Source organism: Sminthopsis crassicaudata, chromosome 4, assembly GCF_048593235.1.
Source record: "Sminthopsis crassicaudata isolate SCR6 chromosome 4, ASM4859323v1, whole genome shotgun sequence".
NCBI lineage: Eukaryota > Metazoa > Chordata > Mammalia > Dasyuromorphia > Dasyuridae > Sminthopsis > Sminthopsis crassicaudata.
Genome location: NC_133620.1, coordinates 444875375 through 444900125, shown reverse-complemented (window position 1 = coordinate 444900125; position 24751 = coordinate 444875375). Strand labels below are relative to the sequence as shown.

The following is a 24751-nucleotide window of genomic DNA, read 5'->3' as shown; positions in this document are numbered from 1 at the left end:
TCCTGTCTTATCGCCTCTCATCTTCAGTTATCTGGCCTGGCACTATTAGTTCAGAATTGCTGCACTGGTGCTTTGGGGTTGTCTATCCCTGCCTAGCTTTTGCAACTTAAAGGACCATGGCCATACTGGCTGTCGGTTATGGTGGTGCAAGCTTCTTGAATATGGAGTTTGTTTTTATGGCACTGGAAAGAGAAGAGACTAAAGTGTGGGGGTAAGTGTTCCTGTAAGCTTGTGTTGGATCCTTGAATCTGTTAGTGCAGTCTTATTGCCAACAGCATGAGAGGTAAGGTTTAGTGAATTGGGTTCATGAGTTTTGGATTTTTAAAAAAATCTTTTGGATTCTGGGTGCCCTAGACCATGGAGACAGATGGAACTACTTTATCTAAGGTTCATAATTTGTTCTGGAGAAATTTGGAGATCAGAAGATATGTTCCTTTAAATGGTGGTGGGTGTGGTAAGCTTCAGTTTTTGGGGGATGGGGTGGGGTACAAGTGATAGAGAACAAGTACTGAAAATGCTGTGTGGTGTTTCCCAACCACCTGGTTTGATTTTATTGATTAAAACCCTTTCAATGGACAAGGTACTAGAAGTTCCCTTCTTGGTTTTTAAGAGTCCAGCATGGCCTTATTCATGAATTCTTTCTTCCTTTCATCTTGGTCTGGTGGTAAAAGAGGGTCTTGGGATTGGAGGGTTAAGATCTAGTTATACGTAATAAATCAGGCATTGATGAAAAATACCATGGATTTGGAACAAGTCAAATAGAATTTAGTAAGCATTTTCTATAATAGTTTAAGGAGCAGCCAGATTGTACATTTGATAAGAGTACCAGATTTGGAATCAGGAAGATTCATCTTTCTGAGTTCCAATCTGACACTTAATAGCTATATGACCCTAGACAAGTCACTTAACCTATTTGCTTCAGTTTCCTTATCTGTCAAACTAGTTGGAGAAAGAAATGGCCAATTCCTCCAGTATTTTTTCCAAGAAAACTCCAACATGGGATCAGGAAAATGAAGACATGACTAAAACAATGAGAGTTTAAGTGGCAAGACTATAGGTTTCACAATCTAGGGTCATTTTGAGGTTTGGCTGGAACAATACTCCAGCTTCTTCTAAGGATGACCAGAGTGGAGATTCCAGGTAAAGGATCTGTATCCAATTGCCTAACATCAGGGTATCCTCAGTGGTCTGGCGTTCTATTTGACCATAACTTGCTGCTTTTGTGGCCTGAGTATTTTTGGAGTAGCCTACAACTTTCTGAGTTGGGGTTTACATTCTATGATTTGAGGACTGGGGAAATCTGAGGGGTAGAAATAATTTCATTTAAGTCAAAAACATTCTGGCTGGATGAGATCAACTTAGAACATGGAGGTTCATAGCTGCATGATTCCCTTCATTTTGATAGAATAAGATGTAACTATAAAATGTAGCCTGAGGATGTGTGCTTGGGACATTCATTTGTGAGCTAGTGAAGCTCGTTCTGGTAAGCTGTGGAAGGTGAATTTTTATCTGTTAAGCAGTAAACAATGTAATCTCAAAGCAAGAAATAACCTCATTGCTATATGAGAAACAGAATCTGAAAGCATATAAAGTTGAAAGATAATTATAGTTTAGAGGAAAGGAACCTTTTTATCTAAGTCCACCACCCAATTTATAGGTCAAGAAACTGAGGCCAAAAGAGGTAGAATAACTTACTCAAGGTCATCCACTGAGTTAAGCAGCAAATCTGAGAGTCATCCCTAAGTCTTCCAGCTCCAAATCCACTGTAACATTGGGAGATTAGAGCTGAAAGGTATTTAGTGATCACCCAGTCACTTCACTTTACAGAGGAGGTCCTAAAGTGTAAAGCCACTGGCTCAAGATTGCATAATTAGTACGCAGCAAGTCCTAGGTTTAAACCTAGATCCTCTGACTCCAATCTTCTTTCTGCTAACTCTACTTTCCTTATCTATCTCTGACTATTGTCAAGGGAGGCATACAACTAGGGAGGTAGATGCTCACCAATGATGTATGCTGCCATTTTAGTAGATAGCCAAGTCAAAGTGGGATTCCCTAGGGAAGGTGAGGTCCTCTGATGCTCCTACTGTAGTTGACAACATGATAGTTGTTCTTCAAATAGTACTTCAAACCTTTAAGTACTACAGAACCTCTTAAATGAGATCCATAATAATTCAAAATGTTCAGCCTCAATATCCACATAGGAAAAACAAAATGGATTATCAATGCTTATTGTTCAGATTATTCTTATGCAGCTAGATGGACTACTGCAGAACTGGTTTCTCAGGAATATGTCTGGGACAGATACTGGATATGATTGATGAGCTAGTCTAGAATTGAATAGGAGGAAGAGAACAGATCAGATTGCCTTTGGAAAGTTGTACTGTGCTTTTATGACTCCTCTGTGGAAAAAAGTTCATCTTTACAATCTTTTGGAGCTGCTTTGTTATGAAATATTATATTTTATTATCCATTGCTTTCCATTAATATTAAGAGATCTAGGCGTGGTCCCCAGATTGTTGGGTTAATTTATAGGATAACACAAACAATAGTTTCATATGATAAAAAAGTATAGTTCTGAGTTGTACCATTAGAGGGAATAACCATAGAGATGGGACCACAGGTTTTTTTTTGTCATGTTTAAGGTAAAACCATTACTCTTGTATTTGGGCACTTATGAAAGATGGCATCCATAAGCTACCACAAAATAGTGAGGGTATTACATAGACCAAAGGGCCTCATGACATGTCCATAGAGTGGATCTGAAATACAGTCTTCCATTGGTCTCCCTCCCAAACCTTGTAAGCATTTTTCAAGTCCAGTTTTGTAAAGATGGTAGCTTGATGCAACTGGTCTAGCAAGCTCTGAGAATGAGAACTAGTCTTGGGCATCTGAACACTATGTTATCATGGCACAAGTGAAGCTTGCTGTTCTTTTTTTTTATTAATGGCACTGCAATCTAAATGGGGTCAGGGTGGGGAGACAGATAGCTAGATTAATCTTTGAGGTAAAATGATGTTGAGGGAATCCCAGAGGGCAAATCAGATAATACATATATCCACATCTAGGATCATGGCCTCTAGAACAAAATGAATTATGCCTTGGGCAGTCAGTGGAAGGAGGAAGGGCACTGCTTGGCCTTTGTGACCCTGAATATATTTGCCAAATTCTCATAAATGCCTTCCCTACTTAGAACCCTCATTTCCTCCCTACCAGTAACCTAGGCTCAGAACTGGGCTTTTACCTTATCTTCCCAGGGCCCAGACTTCCATATCATTTCCTGGTCCCTTCACTCCATGCTTCCATATATGTGCAGCCCCCTCCAATTTCCATTTACATGTTGTCTTTATTAGAATATAACCTTCTTGAATTCAGGCCTTTTGTTGCTTTCTTGTATCTAGATAAAGAAAGCTGGGAGTGAGCAAAGAGTGTTTCTGCTCACCTGATAAACTTGTTTGACGACTGATGAAAGATCAGAAGCCATCCATACTTATGGAGAGGTCCAGCTCCATTAGTTAAGATAGCCTTTGAAGGACAGGTAGCATTTTCCTTGGTCACTTAACAGTATTTGTATTTATAAATTTATTTACAAGTAGGAATATATATATATATATACATATGTATGTATATATTCTTATATATTCTTTATATTATATATATTATATATTATTCAGATGATTCTATGCAGTTGGATGGATTACTGCAGAACTGATCTCAGTAATATGTCTAGGACAGACACTGGGTATGGCTGATGAGCTGGGTCCAGAATTGGATAGGAGGAAGAAAGCAGATCAGATTATCTGGAATAAAGTGAACAACTAATAACTTTTCTTTTTATCTATAATTTGTCTGTTGATCTATCTAGACATATATATGTATGCATTTACATATATATATATATATATATATATATATATATATATACATATAGACACATGTCAATCATTATTGGGGAGTGTAAGACTTTCCTTGGTCAGGGAGTAGTAACAGATGCAAAATGAGGTGGGCTGTGGCAGTTCTGGATGTAGCAGAAAGATCAGAGGTCTATCCAAAGGGGATCTGTATGATTTCAGGGTTGTGGAAGGCCAATTAGCATGCCCTTAAGATTACAGAGAATGAGGAGGACTGAGTTATATCCAATATGAGCATTGGATATATTTTTGACCTGGCTCACTTTGGGTTATTATTTTGTTTTTACATTTCTGAATAATCTGCAGGTAACCACCAAGACCTTTTTCTGAACTTTGCTGTGAGATTCAGGAATTCAGGATTCTCAGGCCAAATGAAAGTTCAGCCTCCTAGATGCTGAAGAATGGAAACTAGCAGGAGCATGGTGTTGTTCGTAGTTTTCCCATTGTAGAACCCAGCCATTTCTCTGCTTTGATCCCTTCTTTCTTTTCATGTCTGTTAGCAGAGTCCTTGGCCAGTTGGCTAGAGTATAGACACACACACTTCTGTGTCTGCTTTGCTGGGCTCACCTGGGGTCAGGCCCTTATAGATCTGCTTGAGTAATGTAATCAGATATGAGGAGAGACAGGAAGGAGGGAGCAGTGATTGATTCAGTTCTTTCCATGAATGGAGGAAGAACCCTCAATTTAAAGACATTATTGGATTTGGATTTCCTGAAGGGATGGGTCCAAACCTCTCTGTGAAACAATTGCTTAAGGCTGGCTTGTTCCCCATTAGATTAGGCTAAATTGCCAGGATAGAGCTGATATGGTCTTGTATTGAACTTTGTCTATCTCTGCTGTCTGATTTTCCAAACGACAGCTTTCTTTCTCAGGGGAGTGCTGCTAAAGGCTTATCAAAATGCTCTTGAGAATGAAGTAATTTTCAGTAGGTCCCAGTAGGGGTTACAATCTATATGGTTTGGTCTGATGAAGTTCCGCTTTAGAAGGCAGTCTAATTCAGGTAAGGACTCAGGCCTGAGGGTTGTAGACTCGGGAGTAGCCAGATATAGAGAAAGAAAGCTGGGAGTGGGCAAAGAGAGTGTTTCTGCTCACCTGACAAACTTGTCTGACTACTGAAGAAAGACCAGAAGCCCTCCATATTTATGGAGAGGTCCGTCCCCATTAGTTAAAATAGCCTTTGAAGCTAGGAGGACAGGTAGCATTTTCCTTGGTCACTTGACAGAGTTGCCTTTGAAGGGTGATATTCTCCTGTTGTAGGACCTCATTGATTGTATGGTATGTAGAGGTCTTTCCGTGCCCTTGTGTATTGTTGGATGGATATCTTTGGCCACTGGGGAGAATGGGATGTGACTTGCCCTTGCTCTGTGGTGGTTGTTGGGTGATTCAAGGAAGGGAACTGGAATTCTGGGAGTTAGGACCATCTAATGTTATGAAGAATCCAGGGTTGCTGTGGAGAACAATTAAGGGAGATTGCTGTGATGGGACACCATGAGCAGCAAGGGTGGTGGAACTGGAACTGAAGGAACTGGAGGGTAGGGCTGGTCATTCTAGGGCCACAACACACAGAATCACTGAATCTCAGATGGAAGAGGCCTTAGTGGCCACACATGGTCACATTAGACCTTAGTATAAGCCAGGACTTCTTAAACCTTTTCTCTTGTGAGCCCTTTTCACCTGAGAAATTTTTTATGCAACCCCTGGTATATAAAATAGGCATATATATCAAACATTTACTGATCGGAATTCCATGATCCCAACATTCAGTTACTTATTTCCCATAAGGGATCACAACTCACAGTTTAAGAAGTTTTGGTCTAACTCAAGCCCAACCAAGAACTTCAACTATAACATCACAGCAAAACTGGTCATTTTCTCTTTGCATGAAGACATCCATTGTGGAGAAAGTTGCTACCTTCTGAAAGTTATTTAGATATATTTAACTTCATACCATTTAATTGGATCCAAACTCTGCCCCTTCTAGTTGGATGCCATCTGGAAACTCATTAAGAATATAATTTATGCTTTTATTTAGGTCATTGACAACAATATTAAAAAGTACATGGCCAAGGATATCCCAAGGTGGGTTGCACACTTGAGTTCTTCCAATATGACATTGAAGCATTCATGACTATGTTTTGGGTCCAGTTATTCGGTTAGTATTATGTTGGTTTGATTGTACTATCATTTGGACCAAGGATTCTAAACTTGGGGTCCTGATTAAAAAATATTTTCAGTGACTAGAGCACTGGCTCTGGAGACAGGAGGACCTGAGTTCAAATCTGGATTTAGGCACTATATATGATCAGGGTCAATTGTATGACCCTGGTCAAATCACTTAATCCTGATTAACTTCCTTACCTCATTCAAAATTATTTTGATAAATGTATTTCAATTAACTGCTTTTACTTTATAATTATATGCACTTTATTTAATACAATTTTAAAATAAGATTCTGATAAATTGTCTACAGATTTCTCAAGATTGTTGCCAAATGGATTCAGTATATAAAAGAGATAGACCATCTTTCCATCTTTTTTTTTTTTTTTTTTTTTTTTTTTGAGGCTGGAGTTAAGTAACTTGCCCAGGGTCACACAGCTAGGAAGTGTTAAGTGTCTGAGGTCAGATTTGAACGTAGGTCCTCCTGACTTCAGGGCTGGTGCTCTGTCCATTGTGCCACCTAGCTGCCCCCCATCTTTCCATCTTGTCTGCAAAAAAATAAAGAGAGAAATTTTGTTTTTCCCAGGTTTAAATATCTTGGATTGTGTACTCTGGCAAAGACTGAGAACTCTCTCTATAATGGCAAGGCCTAAGAGAGGCTTCTCCTTCTCCCATCCCAAAGAAAATGGCCATTTTACATGAATAAAAATGTAAATATTCAGCTTTCAGAAAAGAAATAAAAACAACCAACTAGGTTTTAGTTTTAGGCTGTTAGAACAGATTTGAGCAGACTTTGTCAAACTTTAAATGTATGGAATGCTCCTCTGCAATAACGGAGAGAATAAGCATTTATATGGTACCTACTCTGTACTAGACCTTAGTATAATATGCATACAATATACAATACAATATCTTATTTGTATATCTCTCCAGGACTTTGAAATCATCCTGCTACTCATTTCTTGTAGAACAATAATATTCTATAACATTCCTATATCATAACTTACTCAGCCATTCTCCAACTAATGGGCATCCACTCAGTTTCCAGTTTCTTGCCTTTATAAAAAGGGCTGCCACTAACATTTTTTGCACATGTGGGTCCCTTTCCCTCCTTTATGATCTCTTATGATACAAGTCCAGAAGAAACTCTGCTGGATCAAAGGGTATGTACAATTTGATAACCCTTTGGGTATAGTTCTGCTCTCCAGAATGGTTGAATCAGTTCACAACTGCACAATGTATTGTGAGTTTTCCCACATTTCTTCCAACATTCCTTATTATCTTTTCCTGTCAGCTTAGCCAATCTGAGAAGTGTGTAGTGGTACCTCAGAGTTGTCTTCATTTGCATTTCTCTGCTCAACAGTGATTTAGAGCACTTCTAGAAAGGGTTTCAATTTCTTCATCTGAAAATTGTCTGTTCATATCCTTTGACCATTTATCAATTGGAGAATGACTTGAACTGTTATAAATTTGAGCCAATTCCCTATACATTTTAGAAAGGAGACCTTTATCAGATCCTTTGGATATAAAAATGTTTTCCTAATGTAATGCTTCCCTTCTAATCTTGTCTAATCTTATGCATTAGTTTTGTTTGTACAAAAACTTTTTAACTTAATATAATCAAAATTATCTATTTTGTGATCTATAATGATCTCTAATTCTTCTTTGGCCACAAATTCCTTCTCTTCCACAAATCTGAGAGGTAAACTACCCTATATTCTTCTAATTTGCTTATAATATCATTCTTTATGTCTAGATCATGAACCCATTTTGACCTTATCTTGGTATATGGTGTTAGGTGTGGGTCTATGTCTACTTTCTGCCATACTAGTTTCCAGTTTTCCCAGCAGTTTTTGTCAAATAGTAAATTCTTATTCACTTTGGGTCTTTGGGTTTGTTGAATACTAGATTGCTATAGTCATTAACTATTTTGTTCTGTGAACTTAACGTATTTCACTGATTGACTACTCTATTTCTTAGCCAGTACCAAATGGTTTTGATGACTGCTACTTTATAATATACTTTTAGATCTGGTACAGCTAGGCCACCTTCATTTGCTTTTCTCTTCACTAATTCCTTTGAAATTCTTGACCTCTTGTTCTTCCAGATGAATTTTGTTATTTTTTTCTAAATTAGTAAAATAGTTCTGTGGGAGTTTGATTGGTATAACACTAAATAAATAGATTAATTTAGGTAGTATTGCCATCTTTATTATATTTGCTCGCCCTATTTGACACAGTTCTTTATATATTTTAGAAATGAGACCTTTATCAGAAACATTGGCTATAAAGATTTTTTCCCAATTTTGTAATTTTCTTTTAATCTTGATTCTTTTGGTTTTGTTTATGCAAAACATTTTTAATTTAATGTAATCAAAGTTGTCCATTTTGCCTTTGATTATGTTCTCTAGTTCTTCTTTGGTCATAAATTCCTCCCTTTTCCAAAGATCTTAGAAGAAAATTATTCCTTGTTCTCCTAATTTATTTATGGTATCATCTTTTATTTCCAAATCATGTACCCATTTTTACCTTATTTTGGTATGGGGTGTGATATAGATCTATGCTGAATTCCTGACATGTTATTTTCTAGTTTTCCTAGCAATTTTTGTGAAATTACAGAAGCTGGATTAAGCTAAGGTCTCCAAGATCTCAGTTTGACAGTGATCAAAGATGGGTAGCAATGGAAGCCAAGGATCTTTTCTTTCATCTAGATTTTTGGGTATATTCTAGTCATTTAACCAACAAATATCTTATTAGTTCAACATATCACTCAAACTGTTAGTAAATATTTTTGAGTAGCTCACTCTGTATGAGGTCCTAGGCTAGGAGCTGAGGGAGAGACAAATAAATATAAGATGTGGTCTATGCCCTTATACAAGGGGACACATAATCTTTAATAGAGGAGGGAAAACCCACACATGTTAGAGAAGATACTTGAACTAATAATGCCAGATGGGAGAAGCTATGTGTCAGTGAGTGGCACAAATAGTAATGATGTTAGACGTTTGCAAAAGGTGAATAAAGATGGGTAGAGAGGTCAGGGAGAACCCTTAAAACTTTGAGCTAGACAGGAAAAGATGATAAATGTTGGAAGGGATGTGGAAAAACTGGGTATCCTTTGATCCAGCAGTGTCTTTACTGGGCCTGTATCCTGAAAAGATCATAAAAAAGGGAAAAGGATCCACATGTGCAAAAACGTTTGCAGGAGCCTTTTTTTGAATTGGCAAGAAACTGGAAACTGTGGATGCCCATCAGTTGGAGAATGGCTGAATAAGTGATGGTATATGAATGTTATGGAATATTATTGTTCTATAAGAAACAACCAGCGGATGATTTCAGAGAGGCCTGGAGACAGTTACATGAACTGATGCTGAGTGAAATGAGCAGAACCAGGAGATCATTGTACATGACAGCAACAAAAATATGCAATGATCAATTCTGATGGACCTGGCTCTTTGCAACAATGAAGTGATTCCAATAGAATTGTGATGGAGAGAGCCATCTGCATCCAGAAAGAGGACTATGGGGACTGAGTGTGGATTGCAACATGGTATTTTCACCTTTTTTGTTGTTGTTTGCTTGCATTTTATTTTCTTTCTCATTTCCTTTCCTTTTTGATTTGATTTTTTTTGTGCAGCATGATAATTTTTGGAAAAATTTCTACAACTGCACATGTTTAACACATATTGAATTATTTGCTTTTTAAGGGAGGCAATGAGGTGAAAGGACGGAAAAAATTGGAACACAAGGTTTTGCGAGGGTGAATATTGAAAACTATCTACACATATATTTTGAAAGTAAAAAGGTAAAAAAGAAACCAAATAAAACCTAGAGCAAGCTTTGTTACTGCCCAGCTTCCTGCAACCATATGTACAGATAGTGGTATTAGGGACAAGAATGGGTAAACAAAATTGCAGATTATGTATGGTCTCTGTGAGTCTAAGTTTGAGAGTGTGGTAACTTTCAAAGCTCCTGTTATCATGTTGTTAAGGAGTGCAGAAGTCAGAAGAGATCACCTCACTAGTTTTTATTTCCTTCATCTTCAGGTTCTGAGATCCCATCTATTCTAATGCTCATTCTTCAATCACCCTCTTTGCCTCTTGTCTCCTACAACTCTTACCTCACCAATTCTGATCTCTCCTTTGACTATATTCTGCTGTAACTCCCATCTCATCAGTCCTCATTCCCTAGGCCCATTTCCTCTCCCACTTCCTTAATCATCATTTTAATAAGTTCCACCTCAGCAACCTCTTTTTCATTTATCCTTCATTTAAATCCACTTGCATGTCATGGCATTACCTCCCTGATGTCGTGGTCCTTGGACAATCCCTGTGTGTGAATAGAGCTGGTCAGTTGGAAAACTAGTTCCTTCCTCCCTCCTTTCCTTCCTTACTTTCACCATTTCCTCTTTTCCTTCCTTCTTCTCTTCCTTTCTCCCTCCCTCCCTCCTTTCTCCCTTCCTTCTTTCCTTTCTTTTTCCTCCCTTCCTTCCCACTTTCCTCCCTCTTTCTTTCCCTTTTCCCTTCCTTCCCTCTGTCCATATATGGTATCATATTCTTTACTTACAGATGCTCTTAAAAAGTTGCTTTTTTTCTTTTAGATCTCTGAACCCTCCCAAGATATTTTGGGGTTTACAGGATAGATTTCTTTTTAAGAACCATGACTTAAACCAGAACTACACTGATTCTCATTGATTGGCCACCAATAGGTCCCAAGCCAAGCCCCATTTGGTCATTGTTTGAGTCCTGATCGACTCATATTGGATGTAAATAGCAGTCATTTCTGCTTTGGCCAAAACCCAGATTTATTTATTTATTTTTTGTTGTTGTTGTTTTAAAACTAGTTGAAAGAGGAGATTCTTTGCCTACATTGCTATCAAACCTTCATCACAGAATGGGTGCAGTCTGTCAAACGGAGACCTTTTGAAGACCTTAGTTTAAAAAAACCAAGGGGGACTCTCATGTCATCCAGGGTCATTTCCAGTCCTCCTGATCTATATCTGGGCTCTGGACCCAAATGGCTCTGGAGGGGAAAGTGAGGCAGGTGACCTTGCACAAACCTCCCTCATTCACTTGCATGTCACGGTATCACTTCCCTGATGTCATGGTTCTCTTTGAGAAGGAAGGACAAAAAAACAAGGAGCAGCTACTTATTCAATGCTGCTACTATGTCTATCCCTACCACAAATCTCTTTTTCCAAATTAGGAGCCAACAAGAGTGATGTTAAGAAACCAAATCCATACCCAGAGAAAGTGAAACTGGATTCTATTCCGTTTCCTGGACTGGGATCCCAGTAATCATATGGTTTGTGAGCTTCTCTTGGGAAGTTCCCCAGGGTCAAGACCTGTGATTCACATTTATCTAAAGGATATTCTTTTCAAGAACTCCTGACCTGTATTTTCTTTAGCTAATTCCTACTATTTCTCAAATGTCCAAAGCAGAGAAAGCTTCCTCACTTCCTTTCTGCAGATAAACCTGTGCCCAGCTTCTGACTTCAGGCTAGATTTCCTGAAGAGATACTAAACAAAGCTATTTCTTCTCAGTTGTCCTCAGTCTCCCCACCTGTGAAATGGGAAAGTGCTTCCCATCTTCTCTTCTACTCCATAGTTTTTTACATACTAATGATCTGTGAAGGTGATAGCAGTTGTCAGTTGTGTCCAACTCTTAGTGATTCACAACCCCCTATCTGTGCGGGGTTTTCTTTGCGAAAAATTTCCTTTTCCAGTGCATTAAAACAAAGAACATTAAATGGCTTGTCCAGGGTCACAGAGCTAGTAAATGTCTGAGGCTGTCTTAGGTCTTCCTAACTCCAAGCTGTGTTCTATCCATTGAACACCTAACTGCTGTCAATGTAGAAGGTGCCATAATTAAACTCTCCCTCTCCCCACCATTCTTTTTATTTTTGCTCATCACTATCATCACCTAGGGAATTTAGTGAAGGGGCAGAAGTTTATAAGACTTTTTTTTTTTTTTTTTTTTTTTTGCTGAGGCAATTGGGATTAAGTGACTTGCCCAGGGTCACACAGCTAGGAAAGTGTTAAGTGTCTGAGACTAGATTTGAACTCAGGTCCTCCTGACTTCAGGGCTGGTGCTCTATCCACTGCATCAACTAGCTGCCCTAAAAGACTTTTTAATTGGCACAAGCAGTTAGATGCCAGTTCTTCTGGTTTTAGTTCAGTGTTTTTTGTCCAGGGCATCCTGCTTTTACCTTTTTCTATCCTACTGTGTTTTAATCCAAAACATTCATGTGTATTTCTCTGTAATTAGCTTGGGTGGTAAGAATAATTTGTTCCACTCTACATCTGAGTAGGAAGGGGGGCAAACGCCTTGCTCCTCTCTTCCCTCTGGCTTCTCACCTTCACCACATAATGCAGATATTTAATTTTTGCAGCCACAGAGACCGTGGGTTGCATGTTTGATGACTAGATATATCTGTGCGAGTTACCCTTGGTTCCTGACATGGTCCACCTCAAGGAGGATGTAGGGTAGGTAGGAATGATACATCATGTGAGCCCAGATGGCTTGGTTATAGACTTCTATAGAAAGCGCAACTTTCTGCTTTATGTTATTTCTAAAGCATTGCCTAGTAGGAAATTTGGATGTTTAATTTGGGTTCCTACCTTCCTTTCTGTATTCCCTTTCAATCTCCTCTTGCTTCTCCAGCCCAACCTACATTAGAAAGATTCTACTTTGGTCTAATTGCCTTCATAATGCCTTCTCACTTTCTAAGCTACCCAAAGTAATCTCTTCCTTTCATAACCTGTGTCTTTTCCATGGCCTCTTTTGAATTTTATTTACTTTTGGGCCTGGGGTGATAATGATTCAAGATGAAAGCACATCTGGGAACTTTGTTGCTTACAGGGGTATATAATATTTAGAGAATAGTGGCTTAGGTGTTAAAAGACAACATGGTATATTGGACGGAGAGCCAGCTCAGAGCCAACTACTGTTTTTACTATACAGTCTTAGTGGCTTCTTTTGCTAAGGACTAATTGTTTCTACTGGTTGAGTGGTAATGGGAAATTTACTAATGGGGGCTTATGAGCCATAGTTTTAGGACTAAACACCCACAGATTACCCTAAAACCTGAGTTAACCTCTGCCCTTTGGCAACCCAACCTTTAAATTCAAAGCAAGAATTAGGGGGAGTAACCCTTCTGGGTTGTTACATATTTTCTCCATATCTATTTTCAAAACTTTAAGCAAGTTATTTCAATTCTCTGAATCTAAGTTTCCTCATCAAAAACAAAACAAAACAAAACAAACAAACAAACAAAACCAAAACAGAAACAATAATATGTTCACTACTTATCTCACAGGAATATTTATGGAAAATACTTGATAAATCTTAAAGCACAATATAATTGTGCTTTGACTATATCAACTAAGCTCTTCCTCCTTCTCCTCCATCCTCTTCATCTTCTGCTCTCTCCTTTTTCTCCTCTTTTTTCTCTCTCTCTCTCTCTCTGTCTCTTTGTGTCTATGTCTCTCTGTCTACCTCTCTCTCAACATCCTCCTTTCCTTATAGGGTTAAACTCTTATCCTTGTTATTTTCTGTAGACAGCAGAAGTTGGTCCTGGCTGTGACTATTCCAGATGAGTTATATCTAGATTGATCAGAGCTTCCCTTTTCCCTCCTCCAAACAGAACTCTTGAAAAGTCCTTTGTCTTCTTTGTTGTGGGCGTAATGTGTTTTCTGTTACCCCAAGAAGAGGTGGAGAAGGTTATGGGTGGCCAGCCTGTGATGGGATGATGAAATAACTCTGCTGGGTGGAGGGAGACTTGAGGAGAGTGGGAGGTTTCCCTTTCGACATCTCTATTTTAGCTAAGAGTGGGGAGGAAATCGATTGCCTTCAGTAAGTATCGAATCCATAGCTCAGGCTTCTGACCTATGGAGATACACACACACACACACACACACACACACACACACACACACACACACACACACATATAAAGTTTTGTTTGCTTTTAAGGTCTTAAACATTTGGGTTTCCTCTCTCCTTCTGTAGTATCGTTCTATACTAGGTACCTTTCTCTTGAGTGCCATATATCCCTGACCATCCTACTTTTCCCTGTAATCCTCTGTTGTGGATTCCCTTTCTTTCCCTCCCCACAAACCCAGGGGAATCATCCTGATTGGAATATTCTCTCCTGCCCAATTCTCTCTACCTTCTCATATGCTAACTCATATGTCTACTAAATTAGTTTCTCATACTGGTATAAAGAGGAACAAGAGGGCTCCCTTCTCCTCAACTCAGGAGTCCAAGGATCTAGAATTTAAAATGGGTGAGGTTTGACTTCATTCAAAAGTGGAACTAGGTGCCTTATGGAACTGTAAACTTGACATAGCAGAGAAAACAGTCTAAAGTCATTCTAGGCTACATTAAGAGAGACAGTGTGCAGTTCTAAGATCTGCAATATACTCGGCTATACTCAGACAGCATCTAAGATACTGTATTATTTGTAAACAACATATTTAAAGGAGGGTATTGATAAACTAGAGGATGTTTGGAGAAGGATAGATCTCTCAGAGAACTGGGGATTTTCATGTGGTTAAAAGAATCAAGTTTCTCATGTTTTTATAGGGGACTCAATGTCTGAGAATTTGGAAATCATATTGATTGATTGATTTTTTAGAATAGCTTTTTATTCCAAATACACACAAAGATAATTTTCAACATTCACTTTTGCAAAATCTTGTGTTCCAAATTTTTCTCCTCCTTTTCCCCTTACCCCCAGACATCAAACAATCCAATATAGGTTAAACAGGTGCAGTTCTAAATATATTTCCATATTTGTCATGCTGCACAAGAAAAATCAAAAGCAAAAGAAAAAATTTGAGGAAAAAGCCAAGCAAAGCAAACAATAATAATAACAAAAAGGTAAAAATGCTATGCTTGATCCACATTCAGTCTCCATAGTTTTCTCTTGAGATAAAGATGGTTTTTTCCATCCCAAGTCTATTGAAATTGCCTTGAATAGTTGATTTATTTTCAAAAGCTTGAAGAGAAAATCATGGGTCTAAAATTCCACAAAGAAATAACAGGGATATAGAAAATATTTAGTAATCTATTTACAAAAACACATATGGGAATTATGTAAATATAACTTCAAAATACTCATTTTGATGTAAACTGTGTCCCCTTGATCTTTGGGGGGTGTGGACCTGGGTTAGAAAAAACCTAAAATTTCAACCCCTCCTGGCCTCTGGGAGGGGCCCCACCCTCCTGTTCCTAGAGGAAACTCCCATAGTGAGGTCCACTTATGATTCAATTGGAGATCTTGGCCTGGGGCATACTCACCATACTTTATTGAATTAAAAATTAGTCCCTCAAATTTATCGGGAGATCACTTCCTAGCTTCGGGCCTTAAAAACCCAATATAATCAAAGGCTGAACCCCAAATCTTTGATAAAAATCCTAACAGCATTTGGCCCTCTGGGAAGTTGTTTCTTCTCAGTGTAAACCTATCTTTGCTAAAAACCTGTCTTTGCTAATTCCTTTTGGGAAGAGCCTGCTGAGAAGTTATTTCTCAATGTAATAAACCCATTTTTGCCACAAACCTCTCCTGCATTTGGGATTGTGAATTCTTACTCAACATGGGCCAGGGAATCTCTTCCTCTCATTTCTAATACCTCAACAATTATAGAAATAAAGACATCTGAATAACTGGAGAGACAGTAACTGTTTCATTGTTGGACTAGATCAGGAATGATGGATATGTAAATTTAATTTACATATTCAATATCATACCAATCAAATCACCAAAGAGCTATTTTATAGATATAATAAATTATAGCTACATTTACCCAAAGAACAAAAAATCAAGAATCTCAAAAGAAAATGAGGAAAAAAAAAACCTGAAAGAAAAGAGGCCATAGCAACACCAGATTTCAAATTGTACTTCAAAGTAGTGATCATTAAAAATTTTGGTATTGGTTAAAAAAATTAGAAACGTTGATTAGTAGAACAGATTAGGAACATGAGATCCAGAAGCAAATGAGCATAGAAACACAATATTTGATTAACTCAAATATCCAACCCGATAAGGACTGGCTATTTGACAAATACTACCGGGGTTCTCAGAAGAAGAGATGCAAGTTATCAATGGTCAACATGGGAGAACTATGCATATTTGTTATGATGGTTTTCTTTATCTTTTTATGATTATAGGGGAGGGGAATAATAAATGTCTGTAAAAACAAATGAGCAAACATTAAAAGATAACTACAAGAACAAAAATCTTGCAACCATTACAGATTCTCTAAATCATTAATAATAAGAGAAATATACACAGTAATGAAAAGGGAAGCTTAAAATGAAAATAAAGTTAGTGGTTTATTGTATTCTGTAAGGTTCCTTTCTTCTTGATAAGATAATTTGTCAGGCACATTTAATTGTTATTTCTAATAGTTTTGTCCTGAATCAATCACACTTCCATGAGAGACTCCCCTTAGGACTTGCTTTCCTTCCATAGTTGGCTGAGCTGGAGAACAGTCTGTGAGCTCATTCTCATCAGGGAGGAGAGGGATCTGCCAATAAGCTAATTGAGTATCCTGATCTTGCCCCAAGCATCTGGCAGCTTTTCAAGTTAGAGCTCTTGGTAGCCGTGGTAGGATCTAAAAATCGTGGAGTTACAAGATTTACAGAAGTGGGAGGGCCATTAGTAATCACATATACGCCGGAAACTTCAACATTCACTTCACTTTGCTTTTTTTGGAAAGAGTGCCGACTTCCAGTTGTTTCTCAAACAAGGTCTGGTCAGTGGTCCCAACCATCTTGGGAAGTAAAAGATGGAGGTTTGGGTGCTTTGCATTGTGGGCAAGGGGCTATCAGTGGATTTGCTTTAGATAGTACTTTTTTCATCTAGAGGGATCTCAGGGAGAAGCAGGAGGGCAAGGGAGAATGGCATGGGCTTTGGGAAGAAAAGAGAACTTTTCTTGGGAAGTAACAGTGATAAAGAAAAAGGCATACTGGAAGAAGAATAAAGCTTGTAGTTGGAAGAGCTGGGCTCAAAGAGCAACTACTATTCTCCGCCTGTAGCATGTTGGTTAATTACTTCCTCCCCTATTATTCACAGGGTCAAATTAGATTCTCTGGTTTCTTCCAATTTTAAATGCTGTTTTTTTTTTTTTTTTTTTTTTGGCTATACTTGTTTGTGTTTTATTCTTTATGGTTAATAATTATACATGTTTAGCTGAATAAGTCACTTTATTTTGAGACACCTCTTCCACCTACAGCACTGGCATGCTTACAAGGCAGCTAGAGATTTTATGACAAGTCAGAAGTACACCTATTAGCCATTTATGCGAATAGAATTGGCCGTTATTCTTTAAGTTCCTAAATCTTGCTTGTATCTTCAGGATCAGCCCCTCATTCCTGATCATTGTTCCCACAACAAATAGAAAGCTCCTTGTGTCTAAAAATAAGATGTTAGTCTAAAAAGGCTAATGTCTCCCAGTGCATCCAGGGCCATCTTCAGTCATCTTGATCTAGATCTTGCCAGTGGATCCAGATAGCTCCAGAGGAGAGAATGAGGCTGGTGACTTTGCACAGCCTGAAGGCACTTAAATCCTATTTATTTTCATATTATGGCATCACTTCCCTAATGTCATGATCCTTGCTGAGAATGAAAGACAACAATAAGAAATCACTGAAGTAATGAATGGAAAAGCCTGCAGCAAGAAGTGCCACTTGGTGTTTCATTCATAAGAAGATCTTAAAATAGTATTCAACAGTGATCAAGCACTGTATTTAATATATTTCTCTTTAAAGACTGTACAACATCTCTAATCTTGAGTTTATTGCTGTGAATACAAGCTCTCCGTGTGCTTGCGATTTACAGAACCACTGCAGACCTGGATTGTAGCTGCAGATCTGTGATCTGAATTGAGAAACAAATGCTTTAAAACTCTGGTATCAAAAGTTTAACTAGTAGTTTGAGTATTTCTTCTAGAAGACTTTCCCTGTCTTTCTAGGAATTCCCAATCTTCCTTTAATTTGTCCATTGCTCAAAGATACACCATCTTCAATTTGTTTGGCTCAGTAATTTATTTTTGTATTTTTCTCCAGGGGCTAGCTGACAGTTGCAGTTGAAAGTGAAACATGAGGATTAACACGAATTGTGCAATACATAGAGAGCCATAAAGTAGATAGACTATTTTGATATTTCCAGTCTGCAGGTTTGGGGTAATGGATATCATACGTGCAACACATTTTTTTTTGGTAGATTAATAGACATGAAGTAGATGATCTTATGATCTGTAGCTTCTTTTCCTCTGACCTCTTCTTTTAATTTACCTGATCCCTGTTAGGAGGGACACCGCATTTTCAGAATTATGCTTTTAAATAATTGAAAGAAAGGTGAAATTTCACTTACAGGTTCACATCTATGTTTATATCCTGCCCTTTCCCACCAAAAAACCTTGGCAATGATCTGTGAACCCTAGAATAAGAATCCTTACTCTAAAGTTTTTCTTTCTTATAAATCTCTAAATAGGAAAACCTTGAAAGTTTATCAGTTCTAGTCTTTAAGAAAAAGAATTTAGAAGTGTTTTATGGAAAATGTTACTATGGAAAAGTACATGGAAGACAGAGGACTGTCAGAGGACCTGAATTTGAATGTTATTATCTATGTGATTTTAGGGAAGTCACTCTGAGATCCATTTGAGAAAATGAGAGAATGACAATAGATGGCCTTTTCAGTTTTAAATCCATCAGACAAGGTACTTTGTCACATTGATAAAATGAAAGGGTTGGTCTTGATGTTTTCTAGGATGAACCTTTCAGGATTTATTCTGATGGTCATGTATAAAAGGGGGCACATGGATATGGAAAACATGTGTGGCTAGCCTCTTATGGAGAGGCAACTTATATATCTTGCTCTGTATAACCGCTAGTGTCTTCTGGAGATCTCATGTTGCTACCACTACACACTTCCCACTGGGTATAATGCTTTTGCTCAGCATATCTCCCCACAGGACTCCACCAGGGTCTCCATTAATATCATAGTGACAACCAGTACATGATGTCCATTGGTGTGTTTCTTTTCTGGTCCCAGAGTGTCTCCATTTGGCATATTACTTTGCTAGTCCCTGCTAATCTCCATGAGATGTTGTGTATTTTGTAGCTTCTGGACATATCATCTCTTCTGGATGTTGCTCTCTGCTACCATTTGTTGGAATCACTACTTCAGACGCCCTCACGCCATCTTTGCTTCAGTTTTTCAGCATGTAGTGACTGGGATCTCTTCTGCAAAAGGCTGGCTAACAGCTCCTTAGTTGCACTCTCAGCCCCAGCATAGGATTACATCTTTTTGACTTCTATATAGGTGGAAACAAAGCCCTCAGTTATATTTGACAAAATGATTTAATTTAGGGTTTCATACTCCCAGGACAAATGATAAGTAAGGAGAAAGTGGCTATTTTTTGCCAGACTATCCCCCCCCCTTTTCTTTATTAGATGAATCTGTTAGGAGCAAAAGGTGATGGCTTAGTCCTGGTAGAAAACTGTTTCCCTACAAGATCACTCAAAGCTAGGAGATGGATAAGGAGTGTTAGAGATTATTTCCACACAGAAAAAGAAATGCAAATTTTGCAAAGGACTTGAAGAAATCCATAAACAGGTAGAAAACCACAGAAGTCACTTAAAAGACTCCTAGAAACAGAGAGATTTATGGGAGAGGGGGTATTGAGTTTATGGAAGGAATGTTCTATTGAGAAAGTCCTTGCTGTCCCATTTCATTAAGTAAGAAGCAGTGTTGGTGCCAGGAGGGCCTCTCTCTTATGTGGAAGCCAGGTGGGAGGGATAGTAACTTATTAACCTCATGACAAGCGTGGAAACAACCTGGGTTGTCTGAGTGAGATCTGGTACTAACTTTTCTGCATTTGCTGTTCTCCCTGATTTCAACTTCACAGAGAAAGATGGCCCTCCCAGGAAAAACTCATCACTTCTAAACTCTCCCCCATCCTGCTAACCCCAGTCCTAGATTGACACTACCTTTTTCAGCCTTCTCTCCTCTCGGATTGGAAGTCTGGAGGCAGGAGTACCAAATTCCTTCCAGGGCTTCTCCTTAAGAGAGGACAGAAACTGGATTATGAGATCCTCACTCACCTTTGCATTTGTTGTCCTGCCTGGTTTCAAATCCATGGGACAATTCCTCCTCTGGTGTATCACCTCCCTCCCCAATTCTGTGTTCTTCCCCTTTCCTGCATGTTGTTTTCCTCTTTAGATTGTAAATTCTTTGAGTCCAGGGACTGTTTTTTTTTTTGCTTTTTATTACTTGTATTTCCGGTGCTTAATATAATGCCTGGCACACAGTAGGCACATATTTATTCTGTTAGATTATTGTATTGGATTGTGGCAACAGCCTGGAGGGCTCTGTTCCTCTCGGTTTCCTACTTTGTCTCTGACCCAAGCCTTAGTTACCTTATTTTCAAAGCACAGTGACCTGCTTAAATAAGAAATCCAATTTCTATGAAAATTTATTTCTGTTCCCTTCTCTTGACATCCCCAAAGAGCTCACCCGGAACAAGGTCCTGGTCACTAAGGAATCAGTCAAGGTCAAGGTCAAGCTGAACTCTCCTCCACTTTCCTCATCATGACCATGAAAGTCTTTGTGGCTGTCTTCTTCCTCCTCCTTGCTGATTTCTGCTCGATAGTTTCAGTCCAACGAGGTAAGTTCATTTTCTTTTTCCAGTCGTTCCAAGTCCCCTTTCCTGGGTCCTCATTCAGCTTCTTCCTTCACAGCTGACGTCACCCCTTGCTGTAACAACTTCGTCAACCATCGCATCCCACAGTCTCTGGTGATTGGTTATGCTTGGACCAGCTCCCTGTGCCCCAAGCCTGGAGTTCTGTGAGTATTTCATGTGCTGAGGGTCTTTGAAAAGATAAGAGGAGATGGGTGCTGTTCATGGACAGCATGGGCATGGAGATCAGTCCTTGGCAAAGGCCGAGAACCTCCAAGGAATCCAGTGGGGAGGATTTAGACTTGTCTTGCTTGATTCTATCCCATGGGACTAAGCACAATAAGTAGAAATTTCAGAAAGGGATCAATGTAGGGGGAAAAAACACAATTCTCTTCTGATTATGGCTCTAGAGTCGAGAGGAACCTTAGAGACCAGGAAAAACACCTGATTTAATAGATAAGAAAACCTAGAGACCTAGAAGATTAAAGAGACCTTGTCAGAGACACATAGGTGATAACCATAAGAAGTGGGAGGTGAGCCCTGGTCCTCTGAGTCCTACCTCACTCACTGCTTTGGCCTCTGTACCGCCTCTGTACATCCTAAATTTGAAGAGTCGTGGTTTCTCCTTCACTAGACATCATCAGCCAGAGGGCGTCTAACCATTTGGGACGAGTTGTTGTAGACAGGAATATGGTTTCTGTGCAAGCCAGACTAAGTGGCTTCTGAAGTCCTTTTCCTCTTTGATATACTGTAATCCAGGTAATTTCCAACTCCCTACTTTACTAAAAGGGAGAAATTGATTCTAGGAAGTCATTGTGATAGCCTGGAAAGAGAATTGAATTATGAGTCAAAAGTAGTTGTTATTAATTTTCCAACTCTTCATGACTCCATTTGGGGTTTTCTTGGCAGAAATATTGGAATGCTTTGCCATTTCCTTCTCCAGGCCATTTGACAGATAAGGAAACTGAGGCAAACAGGGTTGTGACTTGCCTAGGGTCACACAACTAGTGAGTGTTTGAGGCTGAATTTGAACTCAGGTCTTTGGAATACCAGACTTGTCATTCTATCCACTAGATGCCTAGAAGTCAAAAGCCTGGGTTTAAATCCCTGCCTTATCCATAGAAGCCACAAAAGTAATAAGTGGTATCTCCTTTCACTTTCTTTGAGCCTCTTAGACTTGATGGCCTTCTATAGTCCCTTTAACACATCGATAATCCTAGGATGGGATGATTTCTGACCTTCCAATTCTAAATTGATGATGCTCTAATCATGTTATAAATAATTATAATTATATTATATATTATTATAATTGTAAATATTTCGATATAGCTTTATAAGTATTTATGATGCATTGCTATAGTATAATATACAATGATATAATAAATAATATGCACTGATTATTCACATACACAATTATTCACAGGTCACAGGCCACCTGACCTTTAGGAAAGATCCATCTTTCATTTTTCAAAAGCCTTGAGATTATTCTGGGGTGGGAAGGGAAGGTAGTGATGTCAATTGGAGTGGGAGAAAAATGGGGCTCCCAAAAGTCCTTGTCCTAACAGAAAAAAAACCAGGCACATTCCCCAACCATTGAAGAATCCTCCCAAACCTCAGAGTGTAGATGCATGAGAGGGATGGGGGAATAGGATTGAGAGATAAGGAGGACCTTGGAAATTATTCATTTTATTGAGAAGGAAACTAAGGCCTTGAGAGTTGAGGAGGGTTTTCTATGGTCCCACAGGGAGAAAGTAGCAGAGATGGACTTTCGATTCTAGAGTTAGAGCTCTTTGCAGGCCTCTGTGTAGAGTTGTGGTAGGAAGATCACATGATGGCAGAAGCTAGTTTAGAAAAGGCTTTAAGACTTCCCAGCAGACCAAGATGATCTAGTATGGACCTGATGTCCGTTACATGACATTCTGAGTAGGAGCTGCTCCCATTGAAGGATGGGAGAGATGCCCTAGGGAGGATACCAAGGAGATGCTACAGAGAGAGGGACTCCTAGACCTGGGGAGACGAGGGCAAAAGTCAGGATGCAGAGAGGGAAAAATGAGAAAAGAAGGGTATTTAATTTTAGCTGCTTCTCTGAATAGACTCCATCTGCTTTTCAATCCTTAGGTTGGAAACCAAACAGGGAGTGAAAGTCTGTGCCAATCCAGCTGTCAACTGGGTCCAGAGGTATATGAAAAACTTGGGCCTGGGCTAAGCTAGGACCAAGGAAGATCAGCTGGAGCACTGCCCTTTTGCTAGTGCTGTCCGCAGCCTCAAACCTGTTATTCCCACCCCAGAAGAATGGATGGAAACAGGTCACGCTCCTGCCACTGTCTGGGGGAGAATAAAAATGTTTGAAAGCAAAACTCTTTTTTTTTTTTCCTGGGGATATGGGTTGAATGGATTTTATTTCTCTTACCTACTTTCCTGAACTGATCCATATCAGAGACTGGGACAGCCACGGGGCTCAGGTTTATGATGAGAAGGAACTGGCATCTTCCTTCCACCTCCAGATTTCAGGACTCCTGTCTCTCCACTTTTTTTTTCTCTAGACCTGTTTTTGTTTTTCAATGACTAACTTTCCCCAACTCCCACCTTCTCTTCCCAGTCACTCAGGTTCATAACCTCAGTTTCATATTCTATTCCTATTTGAATCTGTTTTCAAATCTCTTTTCTACCTTCAAAATATCTCTTTTTCTAGGTCTCCCTTTATCTATTGACATGGCTTCCTCACTGGGGCTGGCCTTCATCCATCATCTTTTATGTAGACTATTCTCCTGGTCTCTCCACTTCAAGGCTTTCCCTACTAATTTGTCCTTTACTTCTTGTCAAAGTGATTGCCCTAAAACATGTCTGATGCCATGTTATCTTCCTTCCCTCTATCCAAGGAACTCCATTGGCTCCCTATTACTTCTATGATCAAATATCATTTGATTTTTTTTTTGCTGAGGCACTTGGGGTTAAGTGACTTGCCCAGGGTCACACAGTTAGGAAGTGTTAAGTGTCTGAGGTCAGATTTGAACTCCGGTCGTCCTGACTTAGGACTGGTGTTCTATCCACATTTGATCATTCTTTTTTTTTCCCCCCTTGTTTATTTTTATTTTTATTTTTATTTTTATTTTTTTATTTTTTATTAATTTTATAATCATAATTTTTTTTGACAGTACATGTGCACGGGTAATTTTTTTTAACAACATTATCCCTTGTATTCATTTTTCCAAATTTTCCCCTTCCTTCCTCTACTCCCTCCCCTAGATGACAGGCAATCCCATACATGTTAAATGTGTTACAGTAGACACAATATCTGTTTGTAAAATCCAATTTCTTGTTGCATTGTAAAAATTGGATTCTGAAGGTATAAGTAACCTGGGTAGAAAGACAATAGTGCAGACATTTTACACTCATTTCCCAGTGTTCCTTCTCTAGGTGTAGCTGTTTCTGTCCATCATTGATCAAGTGGAACTGAATTAGATCTTCTTTATGTTGAAGATACATTCAATCATTCTTTATTATTCAAAGTTCTTCATCACTTGGCTCTTTCCAGTCTTTCTAGCCTTCTCATGCTTTTTACTCCTCTGTATTTTTCAATACCCAGAGATACTGGAATTCTTGCTGTTCTTCATACATGATACTCAGTATTTTTTTTTTTTCAGTCTCTTCCCCATTCTTGGAATTCTTTCCCTCTTTAACCATCCCTCTTAAATAGGTTTAATTCAAGCCACTAATTCCATCTGCTGAAGAGATCTTTTCTGTTCTCTACCCCAACTTGTGCTTTCTCTCTGGGCTGACATCCCATTTATCTTGTAGATAGCTTGTATGCACATAGTAGTTTACGTGATGTCTCCCCCATTACAAGGTGAGCTCCTTGAGCTCAGGGCTCATGTTTTTTGTCTTTCTTTGTATCCAAAATGCTTAGTCCAGTGCCTAGCACATAGTAGGTTCTTAATAAATGCTTCTTGATGGATTGATTATTTGTATCTCCACTGTTACAGTGCTTAGCACATAGGAG

At 38.8% G+C, this 24751-nt stretch overlaps 1 protein-coding gene across 2 annotated transcripts; it reads left to right on the top strand.

Annotated features, from left to right (window-relative positions):
• On the top strand, positions 1 to 23074 carry LOC141541445 (C-C motif chemokine 3-like). Of its 2 annotated transcripts, none has more exons than XM_074265554.1 (4): positions 1 to 211; positions 20582 to 20739; positions 20813 to 20918; positions 22870 to 23074. In XM_074265554.1, exons 2-4 carry the CDS (start codon positions 20664 to 20666, stop codon positions 22955 to 22957), a joined length of 270 nt encoding a protein of 89 aa, XP_074121655.1. In that variant the 5' UTR covers positions 1 to 211; positions 20582 to 20663; the 3' UTR covers positions 22958 to 23074. The 2 variants fall into 2 exon arrangements, with proteins under 2 accessions (XP_074121655.1, XP_074121656.1); XM_074265555.1 differs by lacking the exon at positions 1 to 211 and adding an exon at positions 19900 to 19932.
• Positions 23075 to 24751: the final 1677 nt, after the last annotated feature.